This window comes from Merops nubicus, unplaced genomic scaffold (genome assembly GCF_000691845.1).
Source record: "Merops nubicus isolate BGI_N331 unplaced genomic scaffold, ASM69184v1 scaffold3410, whole genome shotgun sequence".
Lineage (NCBI taxonomy): Eukaryota > Metazoa > Chordata > Aves > Coraciiformes > Meropidae > Merops > Merops nubicus.
The window spans coordinates 33,101-49,428 of NW_008583473.1; the positions used below are offsets into that span (position 1 = coordinate 33,101).

Genomic DNA, 16,328 nt, shown 5'->3' on the forward strand with positions numbered 1-16,328 from the left:
ACATCTCCCCCCCTCCCCTTTTTAGGAAAACAAGACATAGTAACCCCATTAAATGCTCTGATTCTAATGAAAAGACATTTTTTGAAATGTTTCCAACGATCTCAGTTGCTCAACACACTTTCTGAATGACTGCACCCTCTAATGGGGTAAACCAGATTGACTTTCAAAGCAGCCAATTTATTTTTATATTGTTTATCTCCTTCTACTCCTTATAGGCATAATGCAGCAGCCCATTCTTGTGACAGTAAAACCAGCACAGTTTTGCTAAATGTGGATACAAGGGAGGTGTGAATATCCAATAAAGGCTTTATATGATTAATCTCTACTCTGGGTTAATGACAAGTATGTAAGCAACTGTATACATTCATGATGAAATGAGAAAGGAGTTTTAATGAAATCATAGCTAGGAATTTATTAGTGAATTTACAGAATTTATTTTAAAAGTTAATTTATTTCACTTCTAAGTCCAGAAAAAAAGTATAACTTTTTTTTTTCTTTTTTTTTTTTGACTGTGTGAAGCCATCTCATTTTACCAAAGCCTTGTGGGGAAGTAAAAGTTTGAAGAATGGAAGTGAGATGAAACAGAGACTTAATCATGATGTTGCATCTTGTCAAACAGGTAATTCTCTAATGGACCAATGAAAGCCAGCTATGACAAGTTGTGGTCAACAGTCCTTGAATGTGCTGATGGTTCTGCTTTCATTACTCTTGTCAGCAGGTAAATTTTATACTTTGAATTTATCTTTCACTGATGTGTGCCACAGGGAAAATTCAGTTGCCGTTTAATACTGAATACCTCCAAAACGAGATCAAATGGATTGTTAATTGAGTAATGAATAAATAAAGCCTCTTTGTATTCAAGAAATGCCATTAAAAATTCAGTTTAAGAAGGAAAAGATGGTGGGATGCAGACATGGTAAAGCAGGCTGAAAAGTTAAACAAAGCTACTGTCTTGATATGCTCGTTTTTCAGCTCATCTAAAAGAAAAAGCAAGCTCCACACCAGTGTAAAATCCAAACATTTTGCTAAATAACTATCTACTGGAAACAGAGCACGTCAGATTCAAATTGCATGTTTTTATAGGTCCACAAAAGAGTATGTAAACATGGGAAGGCTTGAACCTGGAGCCCCAGTGATTCTTGAGATGAATGTGTTCAATACGGTGTAACTTGTCTTGCAGAGATGTGTCTATGAAACAGGCATGACACCATGGCATGCAAATTTTGTGTTATTTTCCTGAATCTAAAGAATTGACCAGACTGGGGAGTGGTTCCAGAGTTTTTTTTCTCTCCTGATGTTTGGTAGATCTGCCCTAGATGTTTGCTGCTAGCACACAGAAAGGATTTGTGCAGAAATATGTCATTTGTGAGACTGAGAATTAGTCAAGGGCTATGATTATTAGTTGCATTTGTTCTCCAGGAGATATTTATGATATTAAGGTTTTCTGTAATTATGAATGAGTATTTTTAAACAAATAATTAAAAAGCTTCTTAGTCCAAATACATTTGATCCCATTAGTTTTTAACTCTCAGTGCAACCTGTTTTATCCTCCACGTTTTAATCTCGAAGACACTTCTTAATCCCAAAAGATTTTTCTTTTGTCAGTGCTCCTTATTCCTTTGTACCACATCACATCCCTAACCACCAGACTTAAAACATGACCAGGCATTACACGTCTTAAAGCATCCTTGTGTTCCAGTGAGAGTTGTCTGCTTAGTGCCTGTTCTATTCAGTTAGATCCTCATCAGTTAGCTGAGCTGTGCCTTTTGTTGCCCACAGTCTCACTGCTTCTTTGCAAGTGTTCAAGCTGATTCTTCCTAATGGTAGTTCATTATTTAGCTGTGACTGGCACAGTCCTGTTGCTAACAATCAACTAGACTACTTCTTTGCATAATCTTAAACCACTGGTGTTCTGCAATGTTCTTCCACTGGTACCCCTTTATACAGCACTGTGTACTTTATACATCCTCTGCACTAGAGTCAAGTACAGGGGTTGTAGCAGATTCTTTGTTGTTTTCCAGGTTAAAGTAATTTCTGAAAGCTTTTTCCCTGTTGATTATTCAAGAAGACTCCAGTGAATATGTCCCAGTGATCAAATATCACAAAAATTTCCCAGCTGCTCTAGTCTCTTCTTTTAGTTTTTGTTAAGCTTTCACACCTTTACCTTTCTTTATAGGGGATTTCTACTAGAGACCTCCTGAGATCCCACTTTTCCAACCATTTTCCTCAAGATTATATAAATACCTGTGTTCCAGTTGAATGGGATATTGTGATTACACCATGTGTGCAAATAAAAGTAGTCAGCCACTGGTATATATGCAAAATTATTCCCTCAAAGCCAGACAGAAAGCCAGTGTTGTGATTTTTTATTTCTCTTAGAAATACTGCCTCTGAAGTACAATGATTTTATTTGAAACTAATTACATATAGCTTTTACTTCTTATATACTCTATCTATTAACATCACAAACTATTGTTATAAATGTGTATGTTATCTTCTTGTTGCTCCTTAGCTGTTAGTATTTTATTACTTGACATCCATTATTAGCATATAGAGCACAGGCTTAATTAGAAATCATCACAAGCCTTTCATGTCAGCTGTCATCTGTAGGAGTAGGTTCAGGTCATTTCTAACTCACACATTTTACAGGATAAAATGTATTATTTATTATTTTGCATCAAGCATTAATGTAAATTTATTTTTTTTATCCAACACAGGTCAGCTTCTATAAAGGGAAATTACTGGGTTTATGCAGTGAGAATATCAAGGGAGGGAAAAAAAAAGGATGCTGCTCTCACTGCAATGATATGAATGTAATTTTTAAACTGAGATGAAATGAAAATCTGGTGACAAGAGTACTTTTGAATTCCCTAGATTTACAAAATTTTGTCTGTAAGATCATGCTTTATTTCCAAGTCTTTGATATAGTAAGATTCACAATCTCAGTACTAAATTTCTAAAATCTAGATGCATGGTTAAGTCCATGGAATTGGAGTGAATTGTCACTGGCTCCACAGGCAGAGTCAAGGCAAGGATGTGAGTGGTAGGAAAGTTCCCAGAGCAGCTGTTCTCAGAGCCCAGTCTTGGTTTTGTCAGAAAAGGAGAGGAGCAGCAACAGTGACAGTGGAGCAGAGGTGTGGTTGGATACCAAGGCTACAAGTCAGAATGAGGATGAAGTTTGGCAACTTTAGCTGTGTGTGGTTGGGAAGGAGAGGTAGGTGCCTAATGTGCACAAAATGCTCTCAGGGCAAGGACAAATAATGCTGAAGAGAAAGGCTGCAGTTGAGAGTAGGTAGGCTGTGAAAAAAGGATGAAATTGGATTGAGTGTACTGAAACTTCAGGCTGATTTTATTTCAATACCATCAAGATCACAATGGCATGCAAACTTAGAAGGATTTTTGAACCCTTACTAGTTGTACTGCACAAGGAATGCATAATATAAGGAGGAGCAGCATGCAGTCATGCCAGAAGAATATCCCTTGCAGTAATGTTGATACTTGTATTCACTTAATGCATTGAAACACATCAGTCTGGAGATGACAGCAAGGCTTATATGAACAAGCAAAAAATTTACATCATTTGCACATTACAGTATTTTTTCTTCCAAGTAAGACATTAATGGCCACAGAGCAAAATTATCAGAGCATCTCAAATGATTAGCATTGTGCTAAGGAAGATGCACCCATCAATATTTCTGTGGATCTAAATGGAAAGCTTATAAAGACCAGCCAGTCTGAAAGCCTTGGGGCTTTAAAAATTTAGTAGCTAAATTAAAAGTGTAATCAGCATTACACAGATCTCTAAATGTGAATAGATAACAGGTAACAGTTTGATGTATATTGGCTCTTTACTTTTAAAAGTAGATAGATCTTACTTAGAGTGTAAATCAATCATTTGAAGCATGACAGAGCATTCTTCTCTTGAATTTAGTAGGAACAGAGGTAGGAGCATCAGTATCACTTACCTGTTCAATAATACTTTGCAGAAGTAGTATGAGAATTTGCACATGCAACTCCACTCCAGAAACAGGTGCCACCTTTGCAACAGACAAGAGCTTTTAAGGTAAAACACTTTTATCTGAAGTATTTCTGTAGAAATAAGGCTCTTTAATCCTCAGGATTTGAGCAAAGTTGTTCTCAGGGAAAATAATTTAAAAACAAACAAACATACACTTGAGTTTGGATCCGATTCTCAGAGAAGCAAAAACAGCAAGTAAAATTACACAGATTACAATGAATTTATAAGTTTTGGGGGTAAATTTTCTTCACAGCAGCCCTTATGGTGCTGTCCTTCAGATTGGTGACCAAACAGTGTTGGTAAAACACTAGTATTTTATCTGCTGCTGAACAGCTCTTACACAGGGTCAAGGCCACTTTTGCTTCTCACTGTGCACCCCAAAAATTGCTTGAGGACTGGCTGGGCATCAGTCTGCTGGTAGTGAGTGATTGCTTTAGCATCACTTACTGGTTTTTGTTATTGTTGTGGGTTTTTTAGTGTTTTTTTTTTTCTTACTCATTAAATATCTTTATGGCATATCACCCCTCCTCTGACCTGATGGTATTTTCATTCTCCCTTCATTCTGCAGTCACCCTTCCCCAAGTTTTCATCCCCAGAGAAGTCAGAGGGTTTGTTTTGTTTTAAAATGGATGAAGAACCCATCCAGGGACACTTTCACATGTCCTGTTCAGTAAACCACTTTGCAGTGACAAGCAAACTGAACTTCTCAGGGTCCTATAGCCCTCTAGTACATCCTCACAATGCCATGTCTCTCAGAGCACTGAGGAATTTCAGAAGCATGGAAGTATTCAGTTGCTTATGAAACATGAAGAGCTAGGTTTAATTCTTATAACATACATTAGATGCATATAAAAATCAAGTATAACCTTGCAGAGCTGCTGTTCACTTTTGGTAGCTTAACATGGGTGTAATTCACCTATGCTGAGTTGTGGTAATGCCTTATGAAAACTGACATTTTTGCTATACTGTTATTTGCCAAGCTAGTTCTAGCAATAAACATCTTCCATTAAAATGTCCCAAACTTGAAACCACTGTATGTACCAGAGGCTTCAAAAATTACTAACATGCAAGTAGTTTTAATAATGTAACTTTTAAAAGGAAAAATAACTTTATATATCTTCAGCAATAAAAGGCATTATACCTGCATTTGGAAAAAAAAATGATGATTCTGTTGATCATGCATTATAAACAAAACTTGTGTTGCACTAAGCCACCCAATTCTGATAAGAAATCTGTAGGTTCAGTGAAAGTTATCCTTCAGCTGGATAGGGAGAACACTGGAACAGGCAGGGATTGCAAAATGAAGCACAAGGGTTCAGGACATAAGCAACCCCCACAGGACAAGTGTGGAAAGACATTTTTGTTTGAGTATTGCCCAGATTTTCAATGTAGCACATGTGTATCTTCCTTTGAAACATCTGAAGCTGGCCATTTATCAGAGAAGGTTTGGATGGGTGCTTTTCTGCTAGATACTGCAATTAAAAATACATGGAGACTAGACAGAACAGCCTAGGGAGATCTTAGCTGCCACTGGGGACATGTATTTAAGTAACTGAATCAAGCTCCTGTTCTTGATGGAAATCAACTACTTAGTTAAAAGCTCTATTTAGTTAATGAATTTCTCCACTATTTTTTAGATTGAATGTTTTCAAAACCAAATATAGTTATCACTAAAATGATGATGGGACAGAATGCAATGTCAGCAAGTTTCCTGTTGATACAGAAGTGGGAGGAGTGGCTGATGCACCCCAGGATTGTGGGGGTGTTTTGTGGGATTTCTGCTGCTATCTGGAAACCTGGACAGGCTGGAGCAAATGACTGACAGGAACCTCATGAAGCTTAACAAGAGGATGTGCTAGGTCCTGCACCTTCCTGGGGAGGAACATCCTCAGGCACCAGTATATGCTGGGGGCCTGCTGGCTAGAAAGCTCTTGCTCTTTGTGGCTCCATTAGTAAGAGTGCTGCCAGCAGGCTGATGATCCTTCCCCTCTGCTCAGCACTGGTGAGGCCACACGTGCAGCACTGTGTCCATACTGGGCTTCCCAGTACAAGAGAGAGATGGAGCTGCTGGAAAAGGTTCAGCAAAGGGCCACTGAAGGATGAAATGCAGAGAAGATGGAGCCTGGCTCTTTTGAGTAGAGCCCAGTGACAGGACCAGAGATAATGGGCACAAACTGAAGCAAGAAAGGTTCTCTCTAAACATCAAGAAACACATTTTCATTGTGAGGGTGACTGAGCACTGCTACAGGTTGCTTCAGGAGGTTCTAGAGTCTCTCCTTGGAGACATTCAGAATCTGGATGTGGTCCTGGGCAACTGGCTCTAGGTGACCCTGCCTGGGCAGGGGGGTTGGACCAGAAGACTCCAGAGTTCCCTTCCAACTGCAGCCTTTGAGTTTTACCAAGACTTAATCCTGGAACACTTTAATTATTGCTATGTTAATTAAGGAGGAGTGCAGGGAAGTTAAGTATTTGTTCAGACAAATACATGTTCATTAAATTATATGCTTTGTGGATTTTGCAACATAATTAGAACGTGCAAATTTGCTGCAAGAGTTTTGGTAGGTTTTGAAAACCTAAGTCTAAAGAGTGAGAATTTCTTTACTGATTAATAGCATCCTCAGATTTGGAACACACATTTTTCCCAGGCAGGACAAGAGCACATTTGCAATTAGTTTTTTCCATATCTATGTTCCTTTAGAAATGGCATTCTTCTGCCACTTTCTGTTCCTGACTGAATTAATCTGCAAAAGGATTTCCTCTTTTGTTAAAATAATGACTACAGGTTCTGTGTGTGTGCATGTGCCTCTGTGTGTGTGTGTATATATCTATATATATAAATGTAAAATGTTTAGAATGGTTTTCCTTCAGTCAGAGAGCAGTATATGTTGCCTTGTTTTCTCTTTAGTATTCTGAATTTTTTTGTTCTAGGCTGTCTCTGTACACACAAATAAAGAAGTCATCTCCTCTGTCACAACCTTTAAAACGTGGCTAGACCTGCAGAAAGAGAGTGAGAGATTCTTGAAATTAATATATTGTTAGGAACAGACTTTTTTTCAGCAACACAGAAATGAGGATTAAATGGGTAAAGAACACAGATGCAATTACAGATCAACATCCATTATATGCAGAGATAAAATACAGTTAAGCTAAATGCACGCAAGTCATTATCTCTAACTTCTTGTACTGGTAAACTGATATAAAAAGTCATCCAGCAAGCTACAAGGATTGATTCTGTCAGTCTGAAATAAATATTCTTTATTATTTGGTGCAACCTTATGAAGTGCAAGTAAAGTGAGGTCAAATATTGTAATTTTTATTACTAATTGTTATGATCTTGAAAATTCGGAAATATTGTTTTTCAGAAATCAAAGAGTTGCTTAAGCTTAAACAGTGAAAAAATGATAAATTCATAGCATCCAGCTTGCAGAAGTCAAGCTGGATGTTATGAACTGTACCAAAACATATAAAGTATAACTTACAAAGCCACTCCTGCTCTTTGTTTTGCAGCCTTGTCGGCACATTTCCGGGTCTGCGAGCCGTACACGGACTACAAAGGGCGCTACCACTTCGGTTTCCACTGCCCACGACTCTCTGACAACAAATCTTACATCTTTTGCTGTCACCACAACAACACAGTGTTTAAATACTGCTGCAATGAGACAGAGTTTCAGACTGTTATGCAGATGAACTTAACGGGGAGTGCAGATGGATATATGCATAAGTAAGTAAATAAGTTCTAAAGTACTCTTCACCAAACTCTTCCTGGTCTAATAACACAGTCTGAGGTGTGCTTAATGATGGAGGCAATTAGAATAATTATATACACAGAAAAACATTACTGAAAGGTTTTTGCTGTTACAGAACTCCTAAAAGACAGAATAATTTAGCTTTGCTTTGCTTTGCTACGGGCTATAAACCCTCCTAGGAGAGCATGTAGGTAAAAGTTGCATGTAAATGTAACAAATATGAAGTTTTATATAAAAGTCACAGAAGTCTCCCCTCAACCCATCTGATCCAAACTATGTTTAAATGTCTTTCAGTAAAAATAAACCCCAAAGCTGTACGTAGGGGAGGGAGTTGACATTTTCCATATGAAGCCAGATGCAGTATTTTGGGTCTCTGATGTTTTGAATCTAAATGTCTTGTAGGTCCTCACCTTGGGGAACAGAACAGACTTGATTATACACCAACACTGTGTGGTCTTCTTGCCTGTTATCTGGAATATTTCTATCTACTGCTGGGGCTTATCCTCTAAGATAAATATCAGTCACTTTTTCTTTTTTCTAATGAACCAATAAGTAGCAAGGAGATCTTTGTTACTGATTACCTATTTATGATGATAAAGTCTTCACTTGTGGTCTGTCTCCTATTTAGTATTTGACATTCTGGCCACACTCATCTGCTGTGGTTTCTTTTGGTGTAGAGGGCAACTTTCAGCTGATACAAACCCCCCAAATTGAATTCTGATCTGTCTGCTTTCCCCTCATGTTTTATTCTTGTATCCAGCCCCTCAAGGGCAACAAAGGGACAGATGAAAGACAACTGGAATTCTGGTCCACTGATTTTTTTTCTTTACAACAGGGATTTTAGTGTTTTGTGCTGCAGTGCAGAAGTCCATCAGTGTGTTGTCATTCATCAGGTGCAAAGCTGCTAAGAGATGATGGTGTTAGAACACTGATGTTAGCAATTTTAACTGATGGTGTGACTGTGCAGCAGCCAGCTCATGGAGTCAGCACAGTGCTGTCTTCCTCAGTGACCACTCCTCATACAGCTCTGCCTAGAGAAGCTTCAATCTTGCACAGATACAGAGGGTGCATACTCTGACTTTACAGATGCAAAGGTGACAATCAGTCACCAGCTATAAAGAAGTCTGTGTACTGTGTAATGTAAAAAAGATAAAAATCCCATCATGGTATGCCTTTAAATCAATGTGGATCTATACTGTCTTGTTACTGTATGTGCAGCTATGTCCTTGAGGTGAAGTTTCCTTGTCTTGGCCTTGTAGTACCTCTGAGAACATCATGAGAACATATTAAAGAAAACACTAGGGAGGCACTTCAAGTCTAACAGGTCCATGAAAGGCTATCCATTTTCTCCACCCTTTGTGCAGTCTGGACAATCTCTAAACTGGTTAGCACCCTCACCTTGGGCCACTCAACTCTGCTAATGAATATGCCTCCAGGCAACAGTATGGCCTAGTACTCTCATACAATGCATGCTCTGCATACACTCTGCAGTAAAAGTGGGATGTGTCCCCCCTTTGTCTGCTGGGATGACCATCCTGCCACAGCAGCAATCAGATATGTGCCTGAAGAGAGGTCCTCACAGGACTCTCAGTACAGAAGGGCTAACTCTGCTGATGAATATGCCTCCAGGCAACCTGGTGTTTATACCACAGTATGGCCTAGTACTCTCATACAATGCATGCTCTGCATACACTCTGCAGTAAAAGTGGGATGTGTCCCCCCTTTGTCTGCTGGGATGACCATCCTGCCACAGCAGCAATCAGATGTGTGCCTGAAGGGAGGTCCTCACAGGACTCTCAGTACAGAAGGCCTGTGCACACAGTCACAGACAGAGCCAGAAGCTGCTTCACACTCTTAAATGATAAAACAGAGTCTCCAGAATGGGTTAGTGTGGCTGTTGCCCCCACATGTTCCCAATTCTTTGTCTCACAGCAGAATTGCTTGGTTTCTTCTGTAGACCTTGCACCAACACTGCAGAGCAACTGGCCAGTTGTGGTTCAGCCAAGTAAAAACACAATGCTTCAGGCTTTTCCCAGTATCTCACCTGTAGTCGTGGCCAGAGCTTACTAAGGGAAGGCCCTGCTGTTCTTCCTTTCACCAGCAATGGGGAGAGTGCCATCAGCCACTTTTCAAAGCAGAGGTGCCCAGAGGAACAGATAGAGTCTGAGATGCCCAGGGATGTAGAACATTTCTCTGCCTCCTGCAGTCTCCGTTTCCGTGCCTGCTGACATCTGTACATCTCTGCACACATGAATGCCCCCACAGAAATAAACATAAGACTCTTCCCAATTTAGTGCTGTTGTGTGTGAGCAGTTCCTCAATAGAATAAAAAGTCAGTTTGGTATTCTATCAATTACAGTGTTTATTTTAATGGAAGTATTTAGAGCACAGTGTAAGTATTATAATAATTTCAATTTAGCAATCATTAAAGAAGTCATTCTGATTCAGTTGTGATGGAGAGAGAGCCCTGTGATCTTTGTTGGTAAGATTCATGGTTGAAAACCACCTGCAGACTATTTCCCATATAAGATGGGGCCAGTCTTTTTTCAGTGGTGCCCAGTTGATAAGACAAGGGGCAGTAGGCACAAACTAGAGCACAGGGAGTTCTACCTAACTATAAGGAGAAACTTCTTTACTGTGAGGGTGACAGGGTAGGCTGCCCAGAGAGGCTGTGAAATCTCTTTCTCTGGAGACTTTCAAAACCCACCTGGATGTCATCCTGGGCAACCTGCTGTAGGTGAACCTGCTTTAGGCAGGAATTTCCTGTGGGCATTATCCCTGTGCTGATCTTTTGCAAAGGTATGTAGAGTCATGCTAAATACAATAACAAGCTTCTGGATTTATCAGTCAGCAAAGGTCACAAAAATGAAGAGACACTAGCTTTACATAAAACTTTACCAGTTCAGAGAGACAGAGGGAGAGCTCCTCACCCTGAGCTCACTGAGGTTAGTAGAAAACTTCCTGATAATTTTAGTAAGCTATAGAAGGGCAGAATGAAGTGAAGCCTTGATGCCTACCTTAAAAACATTGTAAGAAGCATCTTACTTAGTATACTCTGATTTTTATTTAAAATATATGATAATTTAACTTTTTTGGGAGGATTCTAATACATCCAAGCTTAACTTTAGAGCAACAAAGTCAGCTGTTTGTTTAGGTATAATGTCACACACTGCTGAAAGAAATTCTGATGGAATGTACTGTGCTGTGGCTGGGGAGGATGATTTAGGATATGGGAATAGCAATGAACTGAAAAAAAAAAAAAGGATTATAGTTTTCAGGGAAGAGTGATTCAATATTATTATTTGATTTATTTCAATATTATTATTTGCTTTGTTTTTCCCCTTAGCCATTCTTGGGATCATCAAAATAAATTTCTTGTTATAATAGAGTTGAGGGAAAAATTAATGAAGTCATGGCACAACTAAAAAAAAACACTTTTGTCTTCTACAGTCAGACAATATAACTATAGCCAAGTGTATTTACATTGTTTCCATTGCTTTAACAGAAACTTTCTATGCTTTTATAATTGCAGAATTCTGGGTTATTGTATGTTTGCAATCATGAAGATGAAACACTGTAATATTTTTGAATGTGAACAATTCCTTTAGTATTAAATATAGAAATACCAGTGATGTCTAAGAGGCAAGAAAAATTCTGCCATCTGAAGTATCTTTCCTTAAAACTTTGTCTAATAAGTAGTTTAAGTATTCTTAAAAATAGTATTCACTTGAATCAAGTATTCCTATTCTCTCCAATTTTCTATGATGCATGTTTTGGTGGATTATCAGCTGTACTACTATGCTAAAGGTCCTTCATGTGATGGATAGAATAGCATTATCTTTCTCCATATACAGCATGTCCCTTGCAGAGCTGGCATTTGTTTAAATATGTCCCAGAAAGTCATCTTTACAAGAAAGCAATAAAAAAAGAAATCAATTCCACTACCAACTGTTGCAAAAAGATATAATTTAGCTGGGGAAACGTCTTAGGTACTACAGTAATGGATTCTGAAAGAAAACAGAGGATTGGGCAAAGGCCTTGAGAGAAAAGTAAAAACAAAATAAGGAAAAAAAAATCACATGTAAAATGTATGTGCAAAAGCTGCACATATTTCCTCAGTTTTAGAAGTACCAAGGCATTTGGTAAAATGTAAGCTCATGTTTCCTTGGGGCAACTCCTAAGTGTTACTACCACAAGTAACAGTCCCATTTAAGGAGAATAGGGAAAGAAACAGTTTCCATGGCCATCTGCCCACATTTTAACTCTGCAGCTGTAGATTCTGCTCACATTGTTTTGATTTGTTGGTTGTTTTTTTTTTTTCAAGCCTGAATTCCCAAATGAATTATTTTCTGTTCATGTGCTGGGCATAGAACACAAAAAAACTCTTCTAAAAAAATATATAGCCTGGTCCTAACCTGCTTGTCATCTGTCTGAAAAAGTTAATAAATTAGATGGAAGGAATCATATGGGTAAGAATAATCTTTAAAAAAAAACCCCTATCTTTTCATTTGTGCATAGGGATGTTAAATCAACCTAAGCAGGCATCTGTAGATGGACTAGGGAGAGATGGATGGTAAGAGTATTTACTGTTCTCAGCCCAATTCAAACTCCCTAAAGTCTTTCCATTTACAGAAGTGGGCTCTGCATCAAGGCTATACCACATATGTGTTGTATTTCTATAAAAGATGAAGAATCTTAAAATAATGAGCTACGTGCCCTGCTAGAATTACCTGAAAGAGGGTAATTCATGGACCTGTCAGAAAATCTAGGTCCCTGAATTACCCTGTTTCACAAAGACACTAAAAGGAAATTGTCTTGTAACTTCTACTGCAGATTTAGCTTTTGGATTTGTGTGCCAGCAGCAGCAGAGGAATGGGCAATGTAGCTTTTGGAAGTAATTTTCAGTGTTATATTGCTAAACCTGGTGTTGAACCTAAACAGAAACCTCCAAAGTGACTGACAGGGAGGGGCAGGAACACCAGCAGGGCAGGGCAAGCTTTCCAGATGGAGAAGGGGAGAGGAGATAAAACCACACCAAAACAACTTATTATAATATTTTATTATCCCTGTGAAGAAGCAAATGCCTCTAATTTGAATCTCAGTAAATTTGGAATCTGTTCACACTTTAATTGAAATGAAACTTCTGTACAGAAGTACAGGAAAATCAGATTGTAAGATGAAACGTTTACAATTAAATCATTCTGTTCAATGAAATGAGAGCAAGTCCCTGCATTTTTTCAATTCCTGGGTCTTTTCTGTGTCTCTGGCCTTACTGATATTCAGTGTAAGATTATTTCTTAATTGAGACATCATCTTAATTTAAGGGGAAGTTTTAATTTTTACTCTAATTAGTAGCCATCAGCCAAATTAATTTTTTTTCTACTATCTTAATAGTTTGACAAACAGAAAATATCAGAGTATTTTTCACAAGGGCCTTTTGATAGTGCTGTTGTCCCACTGCCTGTTAATTAAAATAAAAATCTTTAATTTTTGTACTTTTGAGAAACAGATGTTATTTAGAAAGAGCAGATGAATAACTCGCATGTGGCATGATTAATAAATTGTTGCTTTAAACTGGAGCACTCAAAATAGCTCTAATTTTTGCTAGCCAAAATTTTGATGGGTGAAACTAGGCACCTAAAATATAAATAAATGCTTTTGAGTTAACTGTAAGAAATATTACTGCCTCTCACACTGTTGCCAAAACAGAAATAAAATGTTTTCTAATATTTCTGTGCTTACTGTGGCTCAAATACAGCTCACCTATTTGTAAAATGGATCCTATTGGCGTTAACAATGAGGAACAGGATTTGCTACAGTAGAGTTCTTCCTGTCTTCACCAGCCTTTACTTCCCCATTATTTATATTAGCAGAAAATATAAGAGTTTACCCCAATAGGAATAAATCCACTGCTGAGAAGCCTGGATTAGCCAGATCCTGTTATAATTTCAAGCACTTGGACTGCAGTGATTTTTAATGCATGGCAAAGTTCTGCCCACTGCTGTGTGAAGTTAGGTACACAAGTCTAAGTCTTCAAGTAAGGGAAAGACTCTTGAGTGAAGGGTTTTCAAAAGCACCATATTTTGTCTGCTTCCACTCCTGGAAATTTACTGAAATTTTATTTAAATCGTAGAGCTTCTGTAATCCTAAAGTTACACAGGAAGGGTGACCCATTAACAGCTCTGACCTTCCTCTTGTTGCTTGCAGTTAATTGCTATGGAGCCTCGTTTAACCTAAGCACATTATGTCTTTGTAGTGGAAAAATTATTCCCTGGAGAGGGAGGAGAATCAGTCTCCTTAAGTGCTGACAGGCAGCAACAGAGAAATTAGAATTCTGATTTCTTACCTGATTTCTTGTTTCAAATTCTGAGTTTAAGTATAAAATGCAAGTCATACAAAAATTTAAGGGGAAGTGAAAGCTCAAAGCAGAGACTTGAAATGTTTTAAACCTAAAAAGGCTTGGAATATGTTTTTTTAAATGTCAAAGTATCTTTATAGCTTGCATCTATAATATGTCTTCTCAGGCTCTTTTCCTCTCACAGCACTTCCAGATTGATCAATATTCTGATAAAATACAATTCCCTCAAAGTTTCTCTGAATGTCTGTGAGAGTATGGTTGGATGTGTGTTCAGTTTTATTCATCTAAGTTCAGGTTCATCTAGACGTGGGTTTGGTGTAATTTTTGTCCAAAGACTTCTTGCTAGTGACATTTTTTCTGTCCTTGCTCCTGTTTTTACAGCCCCTGGTGCACATACTTCCACATCAGCTCAGAGGTCTAGCTGAGCCACCTTCCCTGTGTGTCTAACCATCTCACTCTCACCCATTTACTTCCTCCCCTGCTCTGTTCTCATCCTCCACACTCACAGTTTGCAATCCAAACTGCATTTACACCTGACAGTCATTCTCCTTTTAATAATCCTGCATCTCCAGCAGAGCTTTAGCACTTTTTCCCCCTTTTGATCTCCAAGTTCTTGACCCCTTATACTTTTTTCCTCCATTCCCCCCCTTCTTTCAGTCACCTGTCAGAGCTTTACATGCACCATGTCAGTAGCTGATAATTTTCATGGCCTTTACCTACATATTATAACTACACCAACATATACATGTAATTTTAGTACATGCATTCCTTCCTGGGGAATGCATTGTATAATACGATCTTGTCAATGTTCTCCCCTCCTAAATTTATTACCAGCAAACTAAGGCATCTTTAGTGCCTTCTGTATCCAGCAGTAATTAATTATTATATTCAGAACAAATCCAAGCACATTAAACACCCTTTAAGACAAGTGGTTTGTAATACATGTCAGCAGTGCAAGTTCTCAGTAGCATCAACATTCCTTGGTCTCAGCGTGTCGTTTGTCACAGGGAGAAATAAAAATGTTTGTAAGACAGTGGTCTTTAATTTTAAAAATCTCCCATGTCATGCATATAGCAGTATTTCAATTGAAATAATAAATAATTTTTAGGGACATGTGCTTTAGAACAAAATTTTTGTTTCATCCCTCTGTATATTATACATAGTTAATGAAACACTGCCTTGATAAACTAACACAACGACCATTATTGGTACATGAAATAATTGTTTGGTTTTCCCTTTTTTTCCTCCTGTAGCAACTACAGTGCCCTGTTAGGAGTGTGGATCTATGGGTTTTTTGTGGTGATCTTGCTGGTACTGGACCTTTTATATTACTCTTCAATGAACTATGATATTTGCAAGTTTTACCTGGCACGGTGGGGAATCCAGGGAAAGTGGATGACACAGGGACAGAGCCAATGGATCAACCCTGCTCAGGATCCAAGCCAAGTACAGACACAGCCTCAGCCAGAGACACAGCCTCAAACTCAGCCACAGCCTCAAACATCACAGACAGTACATACTTTAAAAGGAGATACTTTAAGCCCACCCCTGATGTCTTTTCAGAGGACATCTGCCTGGTAAGTAAACCATACTGTGGTGTATTTTTTGACTGTTGTTTTGTCGTGTGAACAATCACCTGTGTTTAGAAGTGCCTGCAAATTTAGGCTGAACTGCACCATTTCTAGCACAGAATTCTTCATATTGTGAGCTGTCTTAAAGAAGTACTCTTTAGGAGTGATTTCTTACTGTGGAATATATGTAGTGAAATAAATGCTGCCATTTTTCAGTGCTAAATAGCTTTGCTACTCTGTGGTAGCAATAAACTACAAATCTTTGTTCTGCATTGACCATTATAAAATTAATTTTAACCTGATATCACAGACTAACTGCTATGTATCTGTTGGTCTGGTTTTAAAAGGCTGTATGAATAGCAACCCTGAAGTCACTTCAAAGCAAGATGTCAAAAATCCAGACTATTTGTGGCATAAGACACAGAAAGAACATAAAAAACAGGTTAGTCTTTTTTATATGCATAGCCAAAAAAACCTAGCTTGATCTCACTTGACAGAGTGACACAAGTAGGCTACTGTAAAGTTAAATGCTGCAGAACCAAAACAAAATGAAAAAGAAAACCAACCCAGACCAAATGGGAGATGGGTACTTCAGGAGCAGATGTAATATAGAATATAAAGAGAAGAAACTAAAT

The 16,328-nt window shown here is 38.2% G+C and overlaps 1 protein-coding gene across 1 annotated transcript; it reads left to right on the top strand.

Moving 5' to 3' along the window:
• Window positions 1-651: 651 nt before the first annotated feature.
• Window positions 652-15,699, top strand: KIAA1644 (KIAA1644 ortholog; the record flags this gene model as incomplete). The annotated part of the gene is made up of 3 exons (XM_008940804.1): window positions 652-718; window positions 7,526-7,739; window positions 15,376-15,699. Coding segments are annotated over exons 1-3 (605 nt in total), but the record flags the coding sequence as incomplete, so codon positions are not given.
• Window positions 15,700-16,328: the final 629 nt, after the last annotated feature.